The 23340-nt window shown below is 55.1% G+C and overlaps 2 protein-coding genes across 2 annotated transcripts; both read left to right on the top strand.

Annotated features, from left to right (window-relative positions):
* The first annotated feature begins 3931 nt into the window (after positions 1-3931).
* LOC134136579 (SUN domain-containing protein 3-like) lies at positions 3932-11765 on the top strand. Its single transcript, XM_062568492.1, has 10 exons — positions 3932-3964; positions 4796-4836; positions 5980-6151; positions 7029-7141; positions 8084-8249; positions 8355-8522; positions 8716-8808; positions 8939-9043; positions 10984-11076; positions 11565-11765. Exons 1-10 carry the CDS (start codon positions 3932-3934, stop codon positions 11763-11765), a joined length of 1185 nt encoding a protein of 394 aa, XP_062424476.1.
* A 4912-nt stretch (positions 11766-16677) lies between these two features.
* LOC134136578 (SUN domain-containing protein 3-like) lies at positions 16678-21375 on the top strand. The gene is made up of 8 exons (XM_062568491.1): positions 16678-16725; positions 17523-17563; positions 18704-18875; positions 19753-19837; positions 20410-20525; positions 20631-20798; positions 20992-21084; positions 21214-21375. Exons 1-8 carry the CDS (start codon positions 16678-16680, stop codon positions 21373-21375), a joined length of 885 nt encoding a protein of 294 aa, XP_062424475.1.
* Positions 21376-23340: the final 1965 nt, after the last annotated feature.

The following is a 23340-nucleotide window of genomic DNA, read 5'->3' as shown; positions in this document are numbered from 1 at the left end:
TGCCGCCATGCTGGCTGCTGGGGCCGGGTGGGTGTCGCAGCCCCGGCTGTGGTGAGGGCCGAGGCTGCCTGCGTTCGTGGCGTCCTGGCCGGGCTGGGGTTGGCTGTGCGAGCCTACTGAAATGTATGAATAATGTTCCCAGACACAGAGGGGCTTATGAGCTGTGTGAGGTTTGGTGCCTCTGCTGTTCCCAGGGAGTAGCACAGGCTGGTGAGAGCAGCGCTTTTGCTCTGTGTGATGTGCTCTTTCTAAGCAAGCAGGTGAGGAGTTGAACATCCAAGCCTCGTGTCCCAAAACTGGGTTATGTTACCCAGTGTGCAAGCAGCCAGCAGACACACAGGGTCAAGGTGCTTGCTCTTTTTGTGCTGAGTGCTAGATGGTAGATCCACAAAGCTAGTGCCCTTTTCCTCTTCTCATTTTTTATTTATACACACTTTCAAGGGAGTACTTTATGCAAGTTTTTCTATTGGTTACAATTTTATTGCATCATGTATTTGCGTGTGCACTTTAGCATTCCTGTGAATTAGCATGAGAAGCAGAGAAGAAGGTGGTAACATCATTATTGTGTCACTTCCATCTCATTTTTCATTTAGAGGTGGGTAATTTAATATGTTAATAAGCCTGAGTGAACTTCAGGATGTTCTGGTTATTCTGTTTTTTGTCTTGTCTACCCCTCACATTCTTCAAAGTGTTGTGGTTTCATCAAGGTTATTTGGCTGGAGCTGGTTGTCCTTTGCAGTACTGTTCTACAATACCCTCTCTCCCTTGTCCTTGTGTCTTGTTAACTCTTTGCAGGGTTTCCCCAGCATGGCTCTAAAGAGTTCACCTTGGCTACCCTTGTAAGGGGATGCACCTGGTGGCCTGTTCATTTTCCCGCTAAGAGCCCCTCTCTTCTGTGTTCTTTACCAGAACATGTGAAAGCTAACTAATGAAGCATTGGACAAGCTGGAAGATAACTAAGTCCAGATGCCTGATTATGCCCACAAATCATCAGGTACAGCTACACCACATGAGCTACTAAGGCAGGGCACCTTCCAAAGTGCCTCCTGTCCAACTGGACAAGATCTGCATTTGAACATCCCCTGTGGCAAGAGAGACGGTAAAAAAAAGCAATTCACAGGATCACAGAATGGTTGAGGTTGGAAGGGACCTCTAGAGATCATCTAGTCCAACCCCGCTGCTCAAGCAGGGTCACCTAGAGCATGTTAGGGTTGCAGCCAGGCAGGCCTTGAAGATCTCCAGAGAAGGAGACTCCACAGCCTCTCTGGGCAGCCTGTTCCTGTGCTCTGTCACTCTCACAGTGAAGAAATTCCTCCTCCCATTCAGGTGGAACTTCCTGTGCTTCAATTTCTGCCCGTTGGCCTCTTCTCCTGTTCCATGACACTACTGGAATGAGTTTGTCCCCGTCCCCTTGACACCCTCCCTTCAGGTACTTATAGACATTGATAAGATCCCCTCCCCCCCCGTCTTGTCTTCTCCAGGCTAAACAGGCCCAGCTTTCTCAGCCTTTCCTCATAGGGGAGAGCATTACTGCTGCATGTTCGAAAGGCACAGTGACTGGCAGTGTGTAATGTAGCAAACAACACTGGAAAGTCCTCAAGCCTTGGTGTTCTTGTTCATTAGTGGATGACTGTTAGATTGCATTTCCTACAACTTTTGGGGACAGTTTAATAGTCACTGCTGCGTGTTCCAGAGGCCCATGCAAGAAAGACAGAGGTGACTGTCACTGCTGGAGATCTAGGAATAAATAGTAGTATTTTTAAAGTTGACAGGCCTGCGACACGTGGTTCATAAGACCTTCTAGACAGATGAAAAGCTTACATCCAGGTATGTATCATTATCTAGGGAAGACTGTACTCTGTTATTGCATTCATGTTAACCTTTGAGGGGCTGCTGCCCTGCTTTGAAAGACTTCTGGCTTCTTCCAGCATACTGGAGAAAACTCTTCTGAGCTGGGCTCCCATTGTTGGGCTACAGGAAGTCTCCTGTGCTTTCATGAGGTAGGGACATAAAGAAACAGACAGCAGGCATGGTGAGGGGGAATGTAATCCAGTGTTGGGTGTTCTGCTTACTCTTGCCTCTCTTCCTCAAAGCTTGCTTGTTTTGCATTGCTTTTACAGGTACCTACTTGCCTCTTGTGTCTCCCTACTGAGGAGTATTTCATCTGCAAAACTTCCTCAGGTCCTCAGTGCTGAGTAGGTCCTACCAGGCCAACTTGGTCAGACAGAGTTTGCCTTAGGAGTCCTTGTGAAGACTGTGGATATTATCGTGAAAGTAAACAGGAATGGGGCCCCGAGAGGACTGAGGTGTGAGTGATCGGCAGTTCTTAGTGAGCACAGGTGGGCACTGGCAGGCAGCACTGCTGACCTGCCTGAAATTTATTTACCAGACTCTGTTGGCATGTCACAAAAACTCTTTTGCTGACTCCATGAATCGTCAGTCACGGTGGGGGGGGGGGTTGGGGAATAAAACCTTCCTTTTTTCTAAAAGGAAACAGGGGGATGATTCCAGTCCCTAGAGATACCATAAGGTATCAAAAAACACTAGAGAGACAGATGCTCCTTTCCTTTCCTCTAAACATGTCCCCTGTCTTTTGCTGTCAAGAGCCCAGAGCAGTAACCAGAAGCTAGCGTGTACACCCAGCCATTCTCTTGCGGCACCATTCCTTTCCCAGGCTACAAGAAAGGAGCTGCTGCCACCAGCATGCGGCCAAGGCCCTGGCGAAGAACTGCCCAATGTACATGGCTGTTCTGAGGAACGACCTTAGGAAGAAAGGATTTTTGGACTGAAGGGAGTTAATTTCCCTTCCCCTGTCCTGCCTGCAGCTGCAGAGCAACTGACAGCAGCAGGAGCAAGGGAGCAAAACAGGCGCCTGCCTCCTGCCCTCTGCCAATACACAGAGGGCGAGTAGAAGCCCTAACCTAGAACTACACATGAGCTGACGGGACTTTCTCCATCTTGACTGTTTTTCAGGAGCTTTCAGCCTCATGTCAAATTTGGTCTGGTCGTGTGTAATGTGTCCTCAGCACTTCGTGATGCATGTTTTGGGCACTATCGGAAGGTAAAGCGGAGGGAGAGTCCTTTCTTGAGAGTGAAGGTAGATGTAAATTGACACAAGTATGACTGGATGGTGGGCAGCAGGAACAGGTGTGGATTATGTCCCTTTGGTCTGCAGAGAAGCGACTCTGCTCGCATGGGCAGGAGGTATGGCCCTAGCCTATGCTGGCGCTGCTTCTCCCATTCTGGAGTTAGTCCTGCCTGCCTGGCTCCCCAGTCCCAGTCCTCACCCTCCTGAATAGCCCACTGCCCCACCCACAGTGGGGGAGAACTTGTCCACTGGCCCCAGGCAGCATGCAGGAGCAGGCCACTTCCCAAGGCAGTCACGCCAGGTGCAAGAGCTGCAGTCGTTACTGCTGCTCTGGAGGCTGCTGGGGACCTGCACAGCTGCAGCCAGCCTCACCCTGCTTTTCCTCTGTGCTCCTCCACAGGCAGATGAAGGCTCAGAGGACGATGTTTCTGGTGCTGCTTGCTCTTTTTTTCTCCCTTTTTGGTGAGTGTGTGTAGAGCCCGCAAGTAACGGTGGTCCTTTGCGAGAGAGCCAGTGCTTCCTTCTGCCTGGGTGCAGGTAGATGGCTGTGGCCAGAGGAGCCCAACTAGGAGCCGGAAGTCCCTGAGAGAGGGGTGCCACGCTTCCAGGGTTCAGAGCCTGGCAGGCGGAGGGGGCGTGGGTGGGGACAGGATGACTTCCTCCTTCCTGGAGCAGAAGCCAGTTCTGCTAAGCCTGCGAAGAGGCAGTGGCTGGCCTGCTTGCCCCAGGAAGTGGAGAAGCTTCCTTCAGCAGAAAGGAGCGCGTCCTGGGGAAGGAATCTTCATCGCTTCCGAGGCCTCTCTTCCATCATGACCTGTTCCTGAGAAGAGGCGAGGAGGCACAATGGTGGCATCTGTGCCCGACCCTCGGAGTGGAGTAGGCAGCCCTGTGGAGGGAGGCAGCTGGTTAAGGTTTCCTGAGGGATTCAGAAAGCCCAGGAGATCCCCAGGCTTGGCTTGTAGCCCTTCCCAAGTAGTCCCCAGCCTCAGAAGTGCTTGCAGCCTGTCTTTTGCTGGCGCACCAACTCACTCCAAGCTTTGTAACCTAAGCTGGGCGTCAGCATGCCTCAAGGACTGCAGCCCTGCTTGCACACAGCTCTTCTGGCATGCGTGAGTCCAAAGTGTTCAGAGAGGTTTGGTTTGTGACTAACAGGTCTTTACCACGTGGGGCTGCTTGATGAAGAGGGCATCCGGACAAGCACAGCAGCAGCAAGGAGCCTTTATGTGAAACTCATTATGTAGTGCATAGCTAGAACTGGACCACAGTTACGCATCTGTGGGTCTGTAAGTTTCTGCAAAGTACTGTGTTGCTTTTGAAATCTCGAGTCTGTTGGTCTGGCTCATTCTTTGCCCAACTGTTCAACCTAGCAACCACTAAAACTCTGTGTGTGTCTGTGTGTGTGTGCACGCTTGCGAGCCTCATTCAGCAGGTTCATAGTAGAAGGGGTTTTTAAGAATTGCTCTGTGGAATTGGGGGAGATTTCAAAGACTAGATGCTTCTTGAATACCACACTAGCCAGGGTGAATTACGTTGTCTTGCCTGGCAGTCTCCCGTGATAGTTTCCCAGTGCCTGGCAGTGCAGCAGCTGAGTCCCCGGCGGCATGATGTCTGGGCCTGTTTGCTTCCCATTGCCGTAAAGGCCATTCCTTCACTTCTGCAGCAGGTTGTTAGTGTTTGGACTGAGTGTTCCCTTACCTGTCCCTACAGGAGGAGACTGCTCTGTCTGGCGTGCAGGTGAAGACACAGAGGTAAAAAGGATTTCCTCTTGATTAGATGATGCTTTGGAGGAGCTCCAGTCCCGCCTCACACAAGCATCACGCGAGACAATTCCCAAAGCTCGTCCCAACGCCCTATCTGCCTTTCCCCCTTCCTGTTCTCCCTAGAGGGCAGCTGTATCTCTTTGAGGTCTGGAGGAAGCCCTCCGGGAGCCCCTTAGCTAGGGCTGGGCTGTTGGAAGCTCCCCCTTGGTGCTGCTTGAGAAGGGCCAGAGGGTAGTGTTCCTCCTGCAGCTGCTTCTCTGGCTCCACGCTTGGGCGTAGCTGCTGGCAGACCTGCCTGGTTGCTTCCCAGTGCAGGGCTGGGGCACACAGCCTTTGCAGCACTGTTTCCCATCAAGGCAGAGGAGAGGCCAAGCCAAACGGCTCCTCCTCGGAGGCTCGGGGCAGTGTCACAGCACTTGCCTGTGAAGACCCTTTGAGCTGGGCAGGCTGTGAGGGCAGAGGCATGACTATGAGCAGAGAGGGAGGACAGAATGTATTTGTAGAGCAAAGGGTGGGGGGCCCTTGGGGGCCCAGGGGGAAGGCGGAAGAGGGTAGCTAAACCGAGGAAACGGAGCCAGGAGGTGAGGGAGCAGAACGGTGAAAGAAACAGCCTGAAGGCAGAGATAACTGCAAACCAAGCACAGGGAAGTCGGCCAGGATAAAAGGCTGTCACTGATGCTGCAGAGCTCTCACCTGCTGTCTCCCTTAGCCAGCTCATCATCACTGGTGGATCGCTAAGCCAGAGAAGGAAAAGGAATAAAAAGCCAAGAAAGAGGCAGAGAAACAGGGGAGTTGCTAGTAAGCAGCAGCCTTCAATGAACTACAGGAGAGTGGCTACATGGATTTGATGGTCTGCTGACCCTTAAGATTTTTGCCAGAGTCTTGTTTTTGGCTTTGGGAACTTGGGCAGACGTTCAGCAGTTCCCCCAAAGGTGGTCATGCAGCAGGGAGGCAGTTCCCTTGCCACAGGCTCTTCAGACACATGGGAGTCTCCATGTGAAACAGAGAAATAAGGCTCCCGGCCCCTTGATGCGCCCAGTCACCCCGAGGGAGGTTTGTTACCTCTCTCCTGTTACCCTGGCATGGCACCGGCGCGCATGATCAGTGGTCTGTGTGGCATGCTCTTCCTAGGCAAGCAGAGGAGGCATTAGGAGCCACAGATGACGAAATCCAGAGCCTCCAAGGACAGCTACGTGAGCTCCAGGAAGTCCTCCATGCTCTGAGGTGGAGCACAAAGGACATTGCCCGGCGTGCTCTCAGCGAGGCGGTGAAGCTGATGGAGCTGCCGGGCATGACAGGAGCGGTAAGAGGCCATTGCAGAAGGCTCTCCTCAGAGGCGTTTTTCCTCATCCCGGCACATACCCCAGTAGAGGTCCCCACCAGAGCAAACAAAAAGCCCTGTGCTGCTGCCACAGGTATGGTGGGTCTCCGCAGTTCCTTCTTCCGTGGCTCCTCTCTACTCGCATGGCAATAGAGGGCCACAAAGGGAATTCCACTTGTCTCCATCTCATCTTCCTCTCGGTCTAGCTATCATGTCTGGTAGGAACTGGCAGGGCAGTATCTGCAGCCCGTATTTACACCGGCTGCTGATGCGGCAGCCAGTTCTCTGGGAGAACTTGGAACCCAGCCCTCAGAATTGTGCCTGGGAACCTTGGGTTCATGTGGGCTTTGCCGATGCAGGGGAAACGTGCTGTTACAGCCAGGTTCCCTGCTGTCGTGCTCGAGGGAATCCTGTCAGGAACCAAAGGGCCTGGGTCATAAGCCCTGTGGGCGAATAAAGGCTCTCTCCTCAGCCATTTTGTCGGCCGCCTACGGCCCCTGTGCTGGCCCTGTCAGCACAAATGCTCTGCCCTACAAAAACTGTCCTTCAGCTCCAGGAGTGGCTCCTACAAGCAAACTAGTGGTGAGCCAGAGAGAGGTTGCTGCTGCTGCCCTCCACTTGTGAGCTGAAAGAGGAGGAAACGCGTTCCCATAGCTTCAGCTTTTGGGGCTCCTCACTCCGGTGCTCTGCTCTTCTGATCCTGGTTGTTCAGAGCCAAGCAATCCTGGGAGCTTTTCAGGGAATTTGCAAGCTGCTTAGGCCAGAGTGCAACGCCCAAGATGACTTTGCCTGGCCCAGAGGGGAGCTGGGATGTGCCTGTTTGCCTCTAAGAGCTGCTTTGTTTTGGGTTCCTTCCCAGGATGTTCAAAAGATAATCGATGAAGCCTTGGAGAAGCTGGAATATAACCAGGTCCAGTTGCCGGATTTTGCCCGCAAATCATTAGGTGCGGCTACAGCGCGGGAACAACCAAGGCAGGAGGCCTGCTGCCTATGCTTGGGCCTGTTAGCTTTCATCTTCCACGGCCCCTTAGCACAGCCGAATGAGTCGCTGCTGGGTGTTGCAGGGGGCTCCTGCAGGGAAGACAGAGGGGACTGTCACTGCTGGAGATCTGGGAATACTTAGGGGCATTTTCCCAGCTGACCGTGCACTGGGAACGGGCATCGCGGTGGCAGTGTCCGTGAGGACACAGCTATGTCTGCACCCCTTGATTGCTCCTCGGGGAGCATTAAAGGGAATCTAAGCAAGTAACCGTGGAGGCAAAGGAGGCCGGTACCAGGGCTGCGGCTGTTCACATACAAGATGGCTGCTCAAGAAACCCTGTTCTTCTGAGTCTCCCCAGAGTTCATCCATGTCCGGAAGTGAAGTAACTGTCCGAGGGGAGTGTGCCTGTTGCTTGCTTGAGGACAGCTCTGCAGGCCGATGTGGTTCCTGAGATGCTCCGGAGAGATCGCAGCCTTCTAAGCAGATGCAGTCCTCCAGGCAAGACAGTACTTGACTGGTGCATTCATGTTTCAGGGGCTACCGTCATCCATTCCAAGACTTCTGCCTCCTTCCGCAACACCAGAGTGCCGCAGCCCATCCTTGGCAAGCACGGGAAGGAACACACACACATCAATGTGATGCAAGTTCAATCCAACTTTATTCCTTTGCCTACCTAATTTATATATCTTTTCTAACAAGCTCATGTATCAACGCGCCTCGCAAAGCATTTCTATTGGTTGTCTAATATTGTCCAAGCGCATCTGCTCAGTTTCTAATTGGCTGTTGTGTTGACTCCCCTTCTGGGTGCACATTCTGAGAGTGATTTACAGGCATCTGCTTATCTGCTGGGTTGACTCCTCTTCTGGATGCATATCCTGTCAGTGAATACAGGGGTCTGCTTATCTTATCTTCTTAGTCCTCTTGCCCTCAAGGAATCCCTCCTTGGTGATTTTTGAATGGCTTGTTGCTTACCTCAGTTCTTTACAATCCTGCAAGATAGCCAAGGCCCAGACACAGGGCCCCAGCACCAGAGGAATACTCTTCTGGGCTGGGCTCCCATTGCTGCACGCCATGAAGTCTCCCGAGGTTATCCTGGAGGTAGGGACACCAAGAAGCAGAGAGCAACCAAGGTCGGGGGGAACCAAATCCACTGCTGCGAGCTTCCCTTTGCCACATGACCAGTGTGCACTCCTCTTCTTTCAGCCCAAAAATCATCCGGGAAACTGCTGGTCTTTCCCCGGGAGCCAGGGTCATGTCTTCATCAGGCTGCCTAAAGCAATCTTTCCCCACGCTGTAACTCTGGAACATATTTCCGTGAGAGCATCACCTGGGGAAAACATCTCCAGTGCCCCAAGGGACTTTGCTGTCTATGTAAGTGGTTGCTGTAGAGTCAGGGCTGTTGGAAAGGGCATTTCTAAGCACTGGAGGGCGGCAGCACGTGAGTGACTACAGGTCCCGCAGTGCTGGGAGGATTGTCTCAGACCTACAACTTCCTTCAAGCCTGGAGAAGAATCACATTCTTGTGAGCCACTCCGTTTGCATGACACTCCTTTCCTTTCCGTAGGGGATGAAGGCAGAAAATGAGGAGCAGGGGCTGTTCCTAGGAGAGTTCACCTACATGGCTGCAGAACATCCCTTTCAGACTTTCCAGCTGAAGGTATGCAGAGGAAGAGGCATGAGAAGTGGAGGAGAGGAGGAGGTGGAGGAGAGGTGTAGCTGGCTGGGGGGGAAGCTCTAAGTAGCTGAAGGATGGAGAGGAAAAGACGGTGCCTTTCTTCTCCTTTCAGAACGAGTGCTCTGACTCCCTGCAGTATGTGAAGCTGAAGGTGCTGAGCAACTGGGGCCACCCGGAATACACGTGTGTGTATCGATTCAGGGTCCACGGTGATGCAGTACCCAGCGAAGAGGAGTCTGCCTGGTATTCTGCTGGAAAGAACAGGCTGTCCTGAATAAAGTATACTTCCCCTCCAAACTGCCCTATCCTGGACAGCACCTCCTTAGATTGTTCTTGGCACTCATCGACCCGTTCCCATCATTAAGGTGTCACCCGCAGAACTGGCTAGGTGTTCCCCAGTCCTTTGAGCATTCGACTTGCACAGCGGTGGGCTGTTGCTGGAGAATGAGGAAACCAGTGAGGGAAGCGGGGAAACCAAGAGAGCTTTCCTCTCAGCGTAAGGGCACAAGTCATTTCTGACTTGGAGGACAGAGGGAGAGCAAAGCAGCGCTTTGCCAGGGCATTACAGCAAGCCACTGCTCTCCCTGCTTCCTTATGGCCTGCGTGGCTTGGTGCACGTTGGCTGCAGGAGGAGCCTCTCACTACACGCAGGCGAGCACTCTCCTCGTGTCGCTCTGCACCCGCTCCGCCGCGTGGCTTTTACAGACAGGGTGCATGGGCTCTTCCCCTAGATTTTTGCCTCTTCTGTCAATGCCCACCCTGCACCCTCTTCAGCAGACCTTGGAAACCCCTCCAGGCCCTTTAGTGTGCGGGTTCAGGGCTTGAAAGATGGGATCTCTGTCCGGGCTCACCTCCTACGATTTGTTCGGCGTGTTGGGCTGATTTTCCCGACAGTAGGGGCCCCTGACAACCTAAGCAGCTGGCTTCCGATCCTGTGTGTATCAACAGAGGAGTTTTCAGTTCCATGCCCCTTGTAGTGTACAAGTCCCCTTGGAGGGGTACCTCCGAGTACCCCTTTTCCCTGGGCCAGTGTGGCGTACGTAGGTGTTACTAGGGCTCGGGACTCCGAGTCCTGGGAGTTTGTGCGGGACGGGCATAGATTTTCCGCTGTGGCAGAAGCAGCTGGTGTTTTCCCACCTCTTCTCATTCCCTCCCCTCTTCCCAGAAGGCTTTTCTCCACCATGCTCCCCCTTGGTTCTTCCAGACCTCCTCCTTTCTGGCCGTATCCCCTTTCCCACCATGATGTCTTGTGCCCGAAACTACGCACTCTGCTTCCTCCCTCTGCAGGTCCTGTTCCCCACTCACCACAGCTACCTCCTTCAGCTGTGTGGCCTCTTGCATTGGAGGGTGTTCCTCACCCTCTCGTTCCCAAATACCCCTGCCCCTCGACTCCAGGTCCCAGCCAGTCTGACTCAAGGCTGCTGCTTCTCTCTACACTAAGCCTTTGGCCAGGCACAGCACTGCAGCCAGGCACCACCCCATGGTGCTGGGGCCTCCTTAGGAGCTCGACCTGAGTTGTTTTGTGCACCTTGTAAACTCGGCTCTTGTCCTTGCCCCGCAGCTTCTACAGCTCTGGCCAGATCAAACAACAGCCACTGGCGAGCCGAGCAGTTCTCTTTGGCCTTGGGCTCGTGCAAGGACATGCCATTTTCCCAGTGCCTCGCCCCAGTGACGAGAGCGGGAGCTTGGCTAAGAAGTTAATAATCCCCAGGACCCCTTCCGTGCTCCGACAGAGCTTGCACCAACGCACCTCTGCCTCTCGGGCCAGAGGGACTGGTCCGTTCCTTTTGCTCCTTGCTTTTGTCTCCCTCCTCGAAGAGGGGCTTTTCCCGTTTCCCAGCCAGCTCTTCCTGCCTGGCCCGGGTGGGACTGTTACTTCCCCACACTTCAGCAAGCTGCCTGCACCCCTCTGTGGCAGATGGCTCTTGGCTAGTCCTGCTCAGGCCCACAGGAGCCCGTAGGGACAGTGCAGATCTGAGGCGAGATCGGTCATTGGTAAGGGCATTTCTAAACACTGGAGGGCGGCAGCACGCAAGTGACTACAGGTCCCGCAGTGCTGGGAGGGTTCTCTCAGACCTACAAGTGCCTCCAAGCCTGGAGAAGAATCACATTTTTGTGAGTCACTCCGTTTGCATGACACTCCTTTCCTTTCCGTAGGGGATGAAGGCAGAAAATGAGGAGCAGGGGCTGTTCCTAGGAGAGTTCACCTACATGGCTGCAGAACATCCCTTTCAGGCTTTCCAGCTGAAGGTATGCAGAGGAAGAGGCATGAGAAGTGAAGGAGAGGAGGAGGTGGAGGAGAGGTGTAGCTGGCTGGGGGGAAGTTCTAAGTAGCTGAAGGATGGAGAGGAAAAGACGGTGCCTTTCTTCTCCTTTCAGAACGAGCGCTCTGACTCCCTGCAGTATGTGAAGCTGAAGGTGCTGAGCAACTGGGGCCACCTGGAATACACTGTGTGTATCGATTCAGGGTCCACGGTGATGCAGTACCCAGCAAGGAGGAGTCTGCCTCGCATTCTGCTGGAAAGAACAGGCTGTCCTGAATAAAGTATACTTCCCCTCCAAACTGCTCTATCCTGGACAGCACCTCTGCACAGATCCGAGGTGAGATCGGTCGTGGGCATTATCCCCTAGTCAGCTACAGCCGAGTGAGGGGAGCAGTTGCCTTCAGGCTCCAGGGAAGCTTTGCATACTGAAGACACCCAGGCCTTTTGCCAGTACCCTTCTGTCTTGACCCCAAGTCGCACATCACTCATACGCGGACTTCCACAGACCCCCACATCATACTGAAGGATGGAGGCCTGCGGGGGAGAATAAAGGTGCTCAGCAGAGCACAGGCTGCCCTGGAAACTGTTGGGACACACCACGACCTCCTCTCCAGGAAATATCCGCCTGAGCTCTCTCTGCACGGCATCAGGTCTAAAGTGCTTGAGGTGGTCTGATGTCGTGACAGCTGATCTACCCTCGACAAGTCCGGCCTCCCAGCAGTGCTCCCCATGATTGCTACCCTTTCCATGTTAGGACGCAGACCAGAAACGTGGAGGCTCTCAAACAGAGGTATAGGCGGTACAAAGTTTGAGAAGACCGATTTCCCTGTTGTCTGCCTACTACTTCCAACAAGCCAGCCAGCTTGCAGCTAGGACCACATCTAAGTAGTTCCTTGGGAGGCACATGCCCCTGTGTCTCCTGGGCTCTGGAGAGCGGGTCTCCCTTTGAGTTCTTGGCCTGTGCCAACTGGCTCGCTCTCAGCGGGAGAGCCGGCTTTCAGCCGCCAGAGACTGAATGCAGCACTCTTGCCATGTCAATCACTAGCAAGAGCCCAGCAGCCCCTCTGCTAATGGGCCCAAGTGCACTAAGAGGCCTACCTTACGATCTCACCACCTGGCCAAGGGCCTTGGTGATCCAGAGCCTGACCAGGGGACTGACCCTTCTTCCGCTGGGCCTGGGCCTGGCGCTGCCCTGGCGCCTTGGGCCTGACCCTGGCCTGCTGCTGCGCCTTGTTCTTGGACCTGCCTCAACAGCCTGCTCTTGCCTGATGCTCCGCACCCTTCCTGGAGCTGGCCACGTCCTGCTTGGCCTGCTTGGGTGCTGTGGGACAGGGCTGTTGCTGTGATGCCCTGGCCCTGCATTTGGCTCCTGGCTCCCCATCCTTAAGGCCCTTCCTGACCCCTCACGCTCCCTAGGATGCCAGCGGAAAAGTCTCCTGACAGCACTTGGGAGCTGCCCTCACCAAGGGCCTTGCTTATAGCACGGCTGCTGTGCCAGGTGCCTTGGCGTCACGGGTGCTTTCAACAACTGAGCGCGCAGACCGCTCGTCCTCCTTTTGGGCTGTAACGTTCTGCTGAGACGCGGCGCTCGCCCCTGGACAGGAGGGGTTGTCTTCTCGTGCCTCTGGTCCCGAAGACGGGGAGGGTGCCCTTCGTGAAGCCCCACCCGAGCGTCTCTCTCAGCTGTCGAGCTGGTGCGTACGCGAGTGGCTCGCGGCACAGAGCTGCCACAACACAGCCCACGTGGGGACGAGCCTCCTTCTGTCCGCAGGGGACCCAAGCTTGTTTCTCCTCGTTAACTTCCCCATAATCGGGGCCCAGAGAGGCAGTGTCAGATCGCGGTCGGTCGTGAGGCTCTTTGGGCGTACATACAGGCAATGGGATGCCTTTGAAGGTTTTGTTCCCCCTTTCGGGACTGAAGAGGCAGTCTCGAGCCTTGTAGGTCCAGGATGTTTCTTCCCTTCCCTGGCACTTTCCCTTTGTGGGGAAGCTGCAAGCAGCAACCAGAGTTTCCAGTTTAAACCAGCTCGGACCGCTGAGATGGGCTGTGGTGGGTGTGCAGCCTTCTGTAGAAGGAGAAGTTGCTGACTGTGAGCTGTGATTGGCCAAGAATCTTCTGGAAGAAGTAAGAGAGACTATAAAAAGCCTTGTTCCACGGTGGTGTGCAGAGCGTCTGCTGGTGAGGGTTGGTGTTGTGTGTGCTGGAGCCACCTGGTGCCTCCTGTAGTGCTGCCGTAAGTGATACTGCTTGTGTTCTGGTCTCTGCAAAGGATTATGAGTTTGGGGGACAGAGGCCTTGCAAGAGCACTTCAAAACGAGGACAAGGCAATTTAGCACACATGGGGAATGGGTCTGTCACAAACCCAGCAAGACCATGTGGACAAGCCCTGCCAAGTGGGCCAAGGAAACCCTCTCGGCAAGTGCCATTGCTTTGAGAGACTGCAGGGAAGCCCAAAAGCAGTGGAGCCAAAGGCCTGCACCTCCTTCCGTAGCAGCAGGCATGCAGCACGGGGGTGGGTGTAAAATCTGGCTCAGAATAAAACCCCCTAAAACTTAATCTGAAGTTTCAGAAAGCAGGTATTCTTCATTGCAGTGCTGGATGCAGGGGGGTTTGTTCCTCCTCAAGTACGTGCTGCATGTCGCTCTAAGCAAAGTTTTTAGCACCCTATCTTACACATATTTTGTGGGACTACTTGAAGTATTCATCCCATTTCCTGGGACAAATTATAGTACTGTGATTGTGCATGTGCTTGGTGGGTCTTGGGGGGTCTTCTGTGGGGATCTTTGGTGGTCTTTGGGGTTGCCAGGGAGTTGCTCAAGAGTGTCTTCTAGCTGACCTTAGCTGAGTGCATGCATAGCTAGTGCACAGTTTTGCTGCGCCATGCCTTCCCCGGGCTACAAGAAAGGAGCTGCTGCCGCCGGCACACAGCTGAGGCCCTGGCAGGGAACTGCCCAATGTGCGTGGGTGCTCGCTGCGGCGAGCTCTGCAGGCCCTGGGGGTGCAGAGTGTCAGAAGCGGGGACTGCACGAGGCTGCGTGTGGTGGCTCCAAGCGTGTTCGCTCCTCGCGGGCACCGCAAAGGGTTCGCGGCTGGGAAGGGGACGCTGCGCTTTGCGCGGATGCCCCTCTGGCCCGCAGCAGAGCGGCTGCTGCTCGCTCTCGGTGGGGCCCTGCCTGCAAACAGGGCGCTGCCGTTTCCGCGGTGATGTCACCGAGCGCCGTGACGTCAACGTCACACGTCGCACATGTCACACTCGTCACACCCGCCGCCGCTGTGTGAGGCCGCAAGAGCAGGGCGGCAGCTCGGGGCCGGCGCTGCCGCTCGGTCACTCTCTGCCGTGAGGGCCTGGAGGTCGGAGCGCTTCTGGCTCGTGCCCGAGCAAGCAGGGTGTTTGGCAGCTGCGGCTCCGCAGCTATGTTCAGAAACCGAGGCCGAGACACGGGCGGGTACGGACGTGCTGCCTGGGAGAGCGGGGGAAATCGTCCTCTCTTCCCCAAGCGCCTTTGCCACCTCGTGAGCCCGGGGTGGGGGCGCGGACTGGGGAAGAGCGCGAGGACAGCCGCCGAGCTCCGTGGAAAGCCGGCTGAATGCAGCAGCAGCTCCGGTGCGTCCTCAGCGCCTGAGCCCTTTTCTTTCTTGCAGGCAACCTGCGAGGCAAGGGCCTGTTCTCCAGAGCTCTGGCATCTGCAGGCTGGGCCAAGACGAGCCACAGCGCCCGGGCCAAAGTAAGCTGATAGGACTCTTAAGTGCAGCTCCCGCTGCTTGTTTACGCTTGCCGTGGGGGCTGTTTCCGTGGAAGGAGGAGGCTGTTGCACAGTGGCAATGAGCAGAACCTGCTCAAACGCCCCTGCATTAAGAGAGCTCTGGTTCTGCGTGGCTCGGCCACCCAAAGGCGGGAAAGGCGACGTGGAGGCTTTCTGTGGCGACCGAAGCACTTTTGCTGAAACGTACAAAGACTCCTGATTGCCTGCTGCTTTCTGTCTGCAGGTTTTGGCGTCCCAAGTCCAGCTCGCTCTGCACTTTCTGCAGCTGATGAAGAGCTTTTAGCCCCCAGTGGCTGAAAAGTCTTGTCAGAGGCAGAGCAGGAGCTCCCAGAAGCCTGGCCTCAGGCTGTGCCTCAAGGTCCTGGGGACCACAAAAGGCAGCTCTAGCTTATGTACTAAGGGGCAGAGCCTTGTAGCCCTAACAGGGAGAAATGACCTTAGGAAGTAATGATTTTTGGACTGAAGGGAGTTAATTTCCCTTCCCCTGTCCTGCCTGCAGCTGCAGAGCAACTGACAGCAGCAGGAGCAAGGGAGCAAAACAGGCGCCTGCCTCCTGCCCTCTGCCAACACACAGAGGGCGAGTAGAAGCCCTAACCTAGAACTACACATGAGCTGACAGGACTTTCTCCATCTTGACTGTTTTTCAGGAGCTTTCAGCCTCATGTCAAATTTGGTCTGGTCGTGTGTAATGTGTCCTCAGCACTTCGTGATGCATGTTTTGGGCACTATCGGAAGGTAAAGCGGAGGGAGAGTCCTTTCTTGAGAGTGAAGGTAGATGTAAATTGACACAAGTATGACTGGATGGTGGGCAGCAGGAACAGGTGTGGATTATGTCCCTTTGGTCTGCAGAGAAGCGACTCTGCTCGCATGGGCAGGAGGTATGGCCCTAGCCTATGCTGGCGCTGCTTCTCCCATTCTGGAGTTAGTCCTGCCTGCCTGGCTCCCCAGCCCCAGTCCTCACCCTCCTGAATAGCCCACTGCCCCACCCACAGTGGGGGAGAACTTGTCCACTGGCCCCAGGCAGCATGCAGGAGCAGGCCACTTCCCAAGGCAGTCACGCCAGGTGCAAGAGCTGCAGTCGTTACTGCTGCTCTGGAGGCTGCTGGGGACCTGCACAGCTGCAGCCAGCCTCACCCTGCTTTTCCTCTGTGCTCCTCCACAGGCAGATGAAGGCTCAGAGGACGATGTTTCTGGTGCTGCTTGCTCTTTTTTTCTCCCTTTTTGGTGAGTGTGTGTAGAGCCTGCAAGTAACGGTGGTCCTTTGCGAGAGAGCCAGTGCTTCCTTCTGCCTGGGTGCAGGAGATGGCTGTGGCCAGAGGAGCCCAACTAGGAGCCGGAAGTCCCTGAGAGAGGGGTGCCACGCTTCCAGGGTTCAGAGCCTGGCAGGCGGAGGGGGCGTGGGTGGGGACAGGATGACTTCCTCCTTCCTGGAGCAGAAGCCAGTTCTGCTAAGCCTGCGAAGAGGCAGTGGCTGGCCTGCTTGCCCCAGGAAGTGGAGAAGCTTCCTTCAGCAGAAAGGAGCGTGTCCTGGGGAAGGAATCGTCATCGCTTCCGAGGCCTCTCTTCCATCATGACCTGTTCCTGAGAAGAGGCGAGGAGGCACAATGGTGGCATCTGTGCCCGACCCTCGGAGTGGAGTAGGCAGCCCTGTGGAGGGAGGCAGCTGGTTAAGGTTTCCTGAGGGATTCAGAAAGCCCAGGAGATCCCCAGGCTTGGCTTGTAGCCCTTCCCAAGTAGTCCCCAGCCTCAGAAGTGCTTGCAGCCTGTCTTTTGCTGGCGCACCAACTCACTCCAAGCTTTGTAACCTAAGCTGGGCGTCAGCATGCCTCAAGGACTGCAGCCCTGCTTGCACACGGCTCTTCTGGCATGCGTGAGTCCAAAGTGTTCAGAGAGGTTTGGTTTGTGACTAACAGGTCTTTACCACGTGGGGCTGCTTGATGAAGAGGGCATCCGGACAAGCACAGCAGCAGCAAGGACCTACGTGTTCTTCTCTAAACCTGTTGGCCAGCAGGTAACGTTCTGAGTGCCTCAAATGAAGAGTGCTTCTGCTAGGTTTAACTCCGGGGCACCAAGTGCAGCTTTGTTCAAAGTTGCTTCCTTTCTGGGGCTAGGGCAAGGTCCCTGAGCCACCACTGCCAGGTCTGTCAGGGGAAGGTAAATTGGGTCAAACACCAGAGCCTTTATGTGAAACTCATTATGTAGTGCATAGCTAGAACTGGACCACAGTTACGCATCTGTGGGTCTGTAAGTTTCTGCAAAGTACTGTGTTGCTTTTGAAATCTCGAGTCTGTTGGTCTGGCTCATTCTTTGCCCAACTGTTCAACCTAGCAACCACTAAAGCTCTGTGTGTGTCTGTGTGTGTGTGCACGCTTGCGAGCCTCATTCAGCAGGTTCATAGTAGAAGGGGTTTTTAAGAATTGCTCTGTGGAATTGGGGGAGATTTCAAAGACTAGATGCTTCTCGAATACCACACTAGCCAGGGTGAATTACGTTGTCTTGCCTGGCAGTCTCCCGTGATAGTTTCCCAGTGCCTGGCAGTGCAGCAGCTGAGTCCCCGGCGGCATGATGTCTGGGCCTGTTTGCTTCCCATTGCCGTAAAGGCCTTCCTTCACTTCTGCAGCAGGTTGTTAGTGTTTGGACTGAGTGTTCCCTTACCTGTCCCTACAGGAGGAGACTGCTCTGTCTGGCGTGCAGGTGAAGACACAGAGGTAAAAAGGATTTCCTCTTGATTAGATGATGCTTTGGAGGAGCTCCAGTCCCGCCTCACACAAGCATCACGCGAGACAATTCCCAAAGCTCGTCCCAACGCCCTATCTGCCTTTCCCCCTTCCTGTTCTCCCTAGAGGGCAGCTGTATCTCTTTGAGGTCTGGAGGAAGCCCTCCGGGAGCCCCTTAGCTAGGGCTGGGCTGTTGGAAGCTCCCCCTTGGTGCTGCTTGAGAAGGGCCAGAGGGTAGTGTTCCTCCTGCAGCTGCTTCTCTGGCTCCACGCTTGGGCGTAGCTGCTGGCAGACCTGCCTGGTTGCTTCCCAGTGCAGGGCTGGGGCACACAGCCTTTGCAGCACTGTTTCCCATCAAGGCAGAGGAGAGGCCAAGCCAAACGGCTCCTCCTCGGAGGCTCGGGGCAGTGTCACAGCACTTGCCTGTGAAGACCCTTTGAGCTGGGCAGGCTGTGAGGGCAGAGGCATGACTATGAGCAGAGAGGGAGGACAGAATGTATTTGTAGAGCAAAGGGTGGGGGGCCCTTGGGGGCCCAGGGGGAAGGCGGAAGAGGGTAGCTAAACCGAGGAAACGGAGCCAGGAGGTGAGGGAGCAGAACGGTGAAAGAAACAGCCTGAAGGCAGAGATAACTGCAAACCAAGCACAGGGAAGTCAGCCAGGACAAATGGCCATCACTGATGCAGGAGAGTACGGCTGTGCAGTTTCCCTTAGCTAGTGCATCATCACTGGTGGATTGCTAAGCCAGAGAAGGAAAAGGAATAAAAAGCCAAGAAAGAGGCAGGGAAAAAGGAGTTGTAGTAAGCAGCAGCCTTTAAAGGACTATAGGAGAGTGGCTACATGGATTTGATGGTCTGCTGACCCTTAAGATTTTTGCCAGAGTCTTGTTTTTGGCTTTGGGAACTTGGGCAGACGTTCAGCAGTTCCCCCAAAGGTGGTCATGCAGCAGGGAGGCAGTTCCCTTGCCACAGGCTCTTCAGACACATGGGAGTCTCCATGTGAAACAGAGAAATAAGGCTCCCGGCCCCTTGATGCGCCCAGTCACCCCGAGGGAGGTTTGTTACCTCTCTCCTGTTACCCTGGCATGGCACCGGCGCGCATGATCAGTGGTCTGTGTGGCATGCTCTTTCTAGGCAAGCGGAGGAGGCATTAGGAGCCACAGATGACGAAATCCAGAGCCTCCAAGGACAGCTACGTGAGCTCCAGGAAGTCCTCCATGCTCTGAGGTGGAGCACAAAGGACATTGCCCGGCGTGCTCTCAGCGAGGCGGTGAAGCTGATGGAGCTGCCGGGCATGACAGGAGCGGTAAGAGGCCATTGCAGAAGGCTCTCCTCAGAGGCGTTTTTCCTCATCCCGGCACATACCCCAGTAGAGGTCCCCACCAGAGCAAACAAAAAGCCCTGTGCTGCTGCCACAGGTATGGTGGGTCTCCGCAGTTCCTTCTTCCGTGGCTCCTCTCTGCTCGCATGGCAATAGAGGGCCACAAAGGGAATTCCACTTGTCTCCATCTCATCTTCCTCTCGGTCTAGCTATCATGTCTGGTAGGAACTGGCAGGGCAGTATCTGCAGCCCGTATTTACACCGGCTGCTGATGCGGCAGCCAGTTCTCTGGGAGAACTTGGAACCCAGCCCTCAGAATTGTGCCTGGGAACCTTGGGTTCATGTGGGCTTTGCCGATGCAGGGGAAACGTGCTGTTACAGCCAGGTTCCCTGCTGTCGTGCTCGAGGGAATCCCGTCAGGATCCAAAGGGCCTGGGTCATAAGCCCTGTGGGCGAATAAAGGCTCTCTCCTCAGCCATTTTGTCGGCCTCTTACAGCCTCTGTGCTGGCCCTGTCAGCACAAATGCTCTGCCCTACAAAAACTGTCCTTCAGCTCCAGGAGTGGCTCCTACAAGCAAACTAGTGGTGAGCCAGAGAGAGGCTGCTGCTGCTGCCCTCCACTTGTGAGCTGAAAGAGGAGGAAACGCGTTCCCATAGCTTCAGCTTTTGGGGCTCCTCACTCCGGTGCTCTGCTCTTCTGATCCTGGTTGTTCAGAGCCAAGCAATCCTGGGAGCTTTTCAGGGAATTTGCAAGCTGCTTAGGCCAGAGTGCAACGCCCAAGATGACTTTGCCTGGCCCAGAGGGGAGCTGGGATGTGCCTGTTTGCCTCTAAGAGCTGCTTTGTTTTGGGTTCCTTCCCAGGATGTTCAAAAGATAATCGATGAAGCTTTGGAGAAGCTGGAATATAACCAGGTCCAGTTGCCGGATTTTGCCCGCAAATCATCAGGTGCGGCTACAGCGCGGGAACAACCAAGGCAGGAGGCCTGCTGCCTATGCTTGGGCCTGTTAGCTTTCATCTTCCACGGCCCCTTAGCACAGCCGAATGAGTCGCTGCTGGGTGTTGCAGGGGGCTCCTGCAGGGAAGACAGAGGGGACTGTCACTGCTGGAGATCTGGGAATACTTAGGGGCATTTTCCCAGCTGACCGTGCACTGGGAACGGGCATCGTGGTGGCAGTGTCCGTGAGGACACAGCTATGTCTGCACCCCTTGATTGCTCCTCGGGGAGCATTAAAGGGAATCTAAGCAAGTAACCGTGGAGGCAAAGGAGGCCGGTACCAGGGCTGCGGCTGTTCACATACAAGATGGCTGCTCAAGAAACCCTGTTCTTCTGAGTCTCCCCAGAGTTCATCCATGTCCGGAAGTGAAGTAACTGTCTGAGGGGAGTGTGCCTGTTGCTTGCTTGAGGACAGCTCTGCAGGCCGATGTGGTTCCTGAGATGCTCCGGAGAGATCGCAGCCTTCTAAGCAGATGCAGTCATCCAGGCAAAACAGTACTTGACTGGTGCACTCATGTTTCAGGGGCTACCGTCATCCATTCCAAGACTTCTGCCTCCTTCCGCAACACCAGAGGAATACTCTCCTGGGCTGGGCTTCCATTGCTGCACGCCATGAAGTCTCCCGAGGTTATCCTGGAGGTAGGGACACCAAGAAGCAGAGAGCAACCAAGGTCGGGGGGAACCAAATCCACTGCTGCGAGCTTCCCTTTGCCACATGACCAGTATGCACTCCTCTTCTTTCAGCCCGAAAATCATCCGGGAAACTGCTGGTCTTTCCCCGGGAGCCAGGGTCATGTCTTCATCAGGCTGCCTAAAGCAATCTTTCCCCGCGCTGTAACTCTGGAACATATTTCCATGAGAGTGTCACCTGGGGAAAACATCTCCAGTGCCCCAAGGGACTTTGCTGTCTATGTAAGTGGTTGCTGTAGAGTCAGGGCTGTTGGAAAGGGCATTTCTAAGCACTGGAGGGCGGCAGCACGCAAGTGACTATAGGTCCCGCAGTGCTGGGAGGGTTCTCTCAGACCTACAACTTCCTCCAAGCCTGGAGAAGAATCACATTCTTGTGAGCCACTCCGTTTGCATGACACTCCTTTCCTTTCCATAGGGGATGAAGGCAGAAAATGAGGAGCAGGGGCTGTTCCTAGGAGAGTTCACCTACATGGCTGCAGAACATCCCTTTCAGACTTTCCAGCTGAAGGTATGCAGAGGAAGAGGCATGAGAAGTGGAGGAGAGGAGGAGGTGGAGGAGAGGTGTAGCTGGCTGGGGGGAAGCTCTAAGTAGCTGAAGGATGGAGAGGAAAAGACGGTGCCTTTCTTCTCCTTTCAGAACGAGCGCTCTGACTCCCTGCAGTATGTGAAGCTGAAGGTGCTGAGCAACTGGGGCCACCCGGAATACACGTGTGTGTATCGATTCAGGGTCCACGGTGATGCAGTACCCAGCGAAGAGGAGTCTGCCTGGTATTCTGCTGGAAAGAACAGGCTGTCCTGAATAAAGCATACTTCCCCTCCAAACTGCCCTATCCTGGACAGCACCTCCTTAGATTGTTCTTGGCACTCATCGACCCGTTCCCATCATTAAGGTGTCACCCGCAGAACTGGCTAGGTGTTCCCCAGTCCTTTGAGCATTCGACTTGCACAGCGGTGGGCTGTTGCTGGAGAATGAGGAAACCAGTGAGGGAAGCGGGGAAACCAAGAGAGCTTTTCTCTCAGCGTAAGGGCACAAGTCATTTCTGACTTGGAGGACAGAGGGAGAGCAAAGCAGCGCTTTGCCAGGGCATTACAGCAAGCCACTGCTCTCCCTGCTTCCTTATGGCCTGCGTGGCTTGGTGCACGTTGGCTGCAGGAGGAGCCTCTCACTACACGCAGGCAAGCACTCTCCTCGTGTCGCTCTGCACCCGCTCCGCCGCGTGGCTTTTACAGACGGGCTGCATGGGCTCTTCCCCTAGATTTTTGCCTCTTCTGTCAATGCCCACCCTGCACCCTCTTCAGCAGACCTTGGAAACCCCTCCAGGCCGGGTTCAGGACTTGAAAGATGGGATCTCTGTCCAGGCTCACCTCCTACGCTTTGTTCGGCGTGTTGGGCTGATTTTCCCGACAGTAGGGGCCCCTGACAACCTAAGCAGCTGGCTTCCGATCCTGTGTGTATCAACAGAGGAGTTTTCAGTTCCATGCCCCTTGTAGTGTACAAGTCCCCTTGGAGGGGTACCTCCGAGTACCCCTTTTCCCTGGGCCAGTGTGGCGTACGTAGGTGTTACTAGGGCTCGGGACTCCGAGTCCCGGGAGTTTGTGCGGGACGGGCATAGATTTTCCGCTGTGGCAGGAGCAGCTGGTGTTTTCCCACCTCTTCTCATTCCCTCCCCTCTTCCCAGAAGGCTTTTCTCCACCATGCTCCCCCTTGGTTCTTCCAGACCTCCTCCTTTCTGGCCGTATCCCCTTTCCCACCATGATGTCTTGTGCCCGAAACTACACACTCTGCTTCCTCCCTCTGCAGGTCCTGTTCCCCACTCACCACAGCTACCTCCTTCAGCTGTGTGGCCTCTTGCATTGGAGGGTGTTCCTCACCCTCTCGTTCCCAAATACCCCTGCCCCTCGACTCCAGGTCCCAGCCAGTCTGACTCAAGGCTGCTGCTTCTCTCTACACTAAGCCTTTGGCCAGGCACAGCACTGCAGCCAGGCACCACCCCATGGTGCTGGGGCCTCCTTAGAAGCTCGGCCTGAGTTCTTTTGTGCAGCTTGTAAACTCGGCTCTTGTCCTTGCCCCGCAGCTTCTACAACTCTGGCCAGATCAAACAACAGCCACTGGCGAGCCGAGCAGTTCTCTTTGGCCTTGGGCTCATGCAAGGACATGCCATTTTCCCAGTGCCTCGCCCCAGTGACGAGAGCGGGAGCTTGGCTAAGAAGTTAATAATCCCCAGGACCCCTTCCGTGCTCCGACAGAGCTTGCACCGACGCACCTCTGCCTCTCGGGCCAGAGGGACTGGTCCGTTCCTTTTGCTCCTTGCTTTTGTCTCCCTCCTCGAAGAGGGGCTTTTCCCGTTTCCCAGCCAGCTCTTCCTGCCTGGCCCGGGTGGGACTGTTACTTCCCCACACTTCAGCAAGCTGCCTGCACCCCTCTGTGGCAGATGGCTCTTGGCTAGTCCTGCTCAGGCCCACAGGATTCCCTAGGGACGGCGCAGATCCAAGGCGAGATCGGTCGTGGGCATTATCCCCTAGTCAGCTACAGCCGAGTGAGGGGAGCAGTTGCCTTCAGGCTCCAGGGAAGCTTTGCATACTGAAGACACCCAGGCCTTTTGCCAGTACCCTTCTGTCTTGACCCCAAGTCGCATATCACTCATACGCGGACTTCCACAGACCCCCACATCATACTGAAGGATGGAGGCCTGCGGAGGAGAATAAAGGTGCTCAGCAGAGCACAGGCTGCCCTGGAAACTGTTGGGACACACCATGACCTCCT

The sequence above is a fragment of the Rhea pennata genome, chromosome 2, assembly GCF_028389875.1.
Source record: "Rhea pennata isolate bPtePen1 chromosome 2, bPtePen1.pri, whole genome shotgun sequence".
In the NCBI taxonomy this organism is placed as follows: Eukaryota; Metazoa; Chordata; class Aves; order Rheiformes; family Rheidae; genus Rhea; species Rhea pennata.
This window is presented reverse-complemented; position numbering and strand designations above follow the sequence as displayed.

Excerpts from the sequence above, each read along its gene's own strand:
- LOC134136579 (XM_062568492.1), top strand. The coding sequence starts at position 3,932 with ATGGTGGCATCTGTGCCCGACCCTCGGAGTGGA. Across the intron at positions 8,523-8,715 it reads CAAGGGACTTTGCTGTCTAT|GGGATGAAGGCAGAAAATGA; the intron begins GTAAGTGGTTGC and ends TCCTTTCCGTAG. Across the intron at positions 11,077-11,564 it reads TTCAGGCTTTCCAGCTGAAG|TCGCACATCACTCATACGCG; the intron begins GTATGCAGAGGA and ends CTTGACCCCAAG.
- LOC134136578 (XM_062568491.1), top strand. The coding sequence starts at position 16,678 with ATGCCTCAAGGACTGCAGCCCTGCTTGCACACGGCTCTTCTGGCATGC. Across the intron at positions 18,876-19,752 it reads TGCCGGGCATGACAGGAGCG|GATGTTCAAAAGATAATCGA; the intron begins GTAAGAGGCCAT and ends GTTCCTTCCCAG. Across the intron at positions 20,799-20,991 it reads CAAGGGACTTTGCTGTCTAT|GGGATGAAGGCAGAAAATGA; the intron begins GTAAGTGGTTGC and ends TCCTTTCCATAG.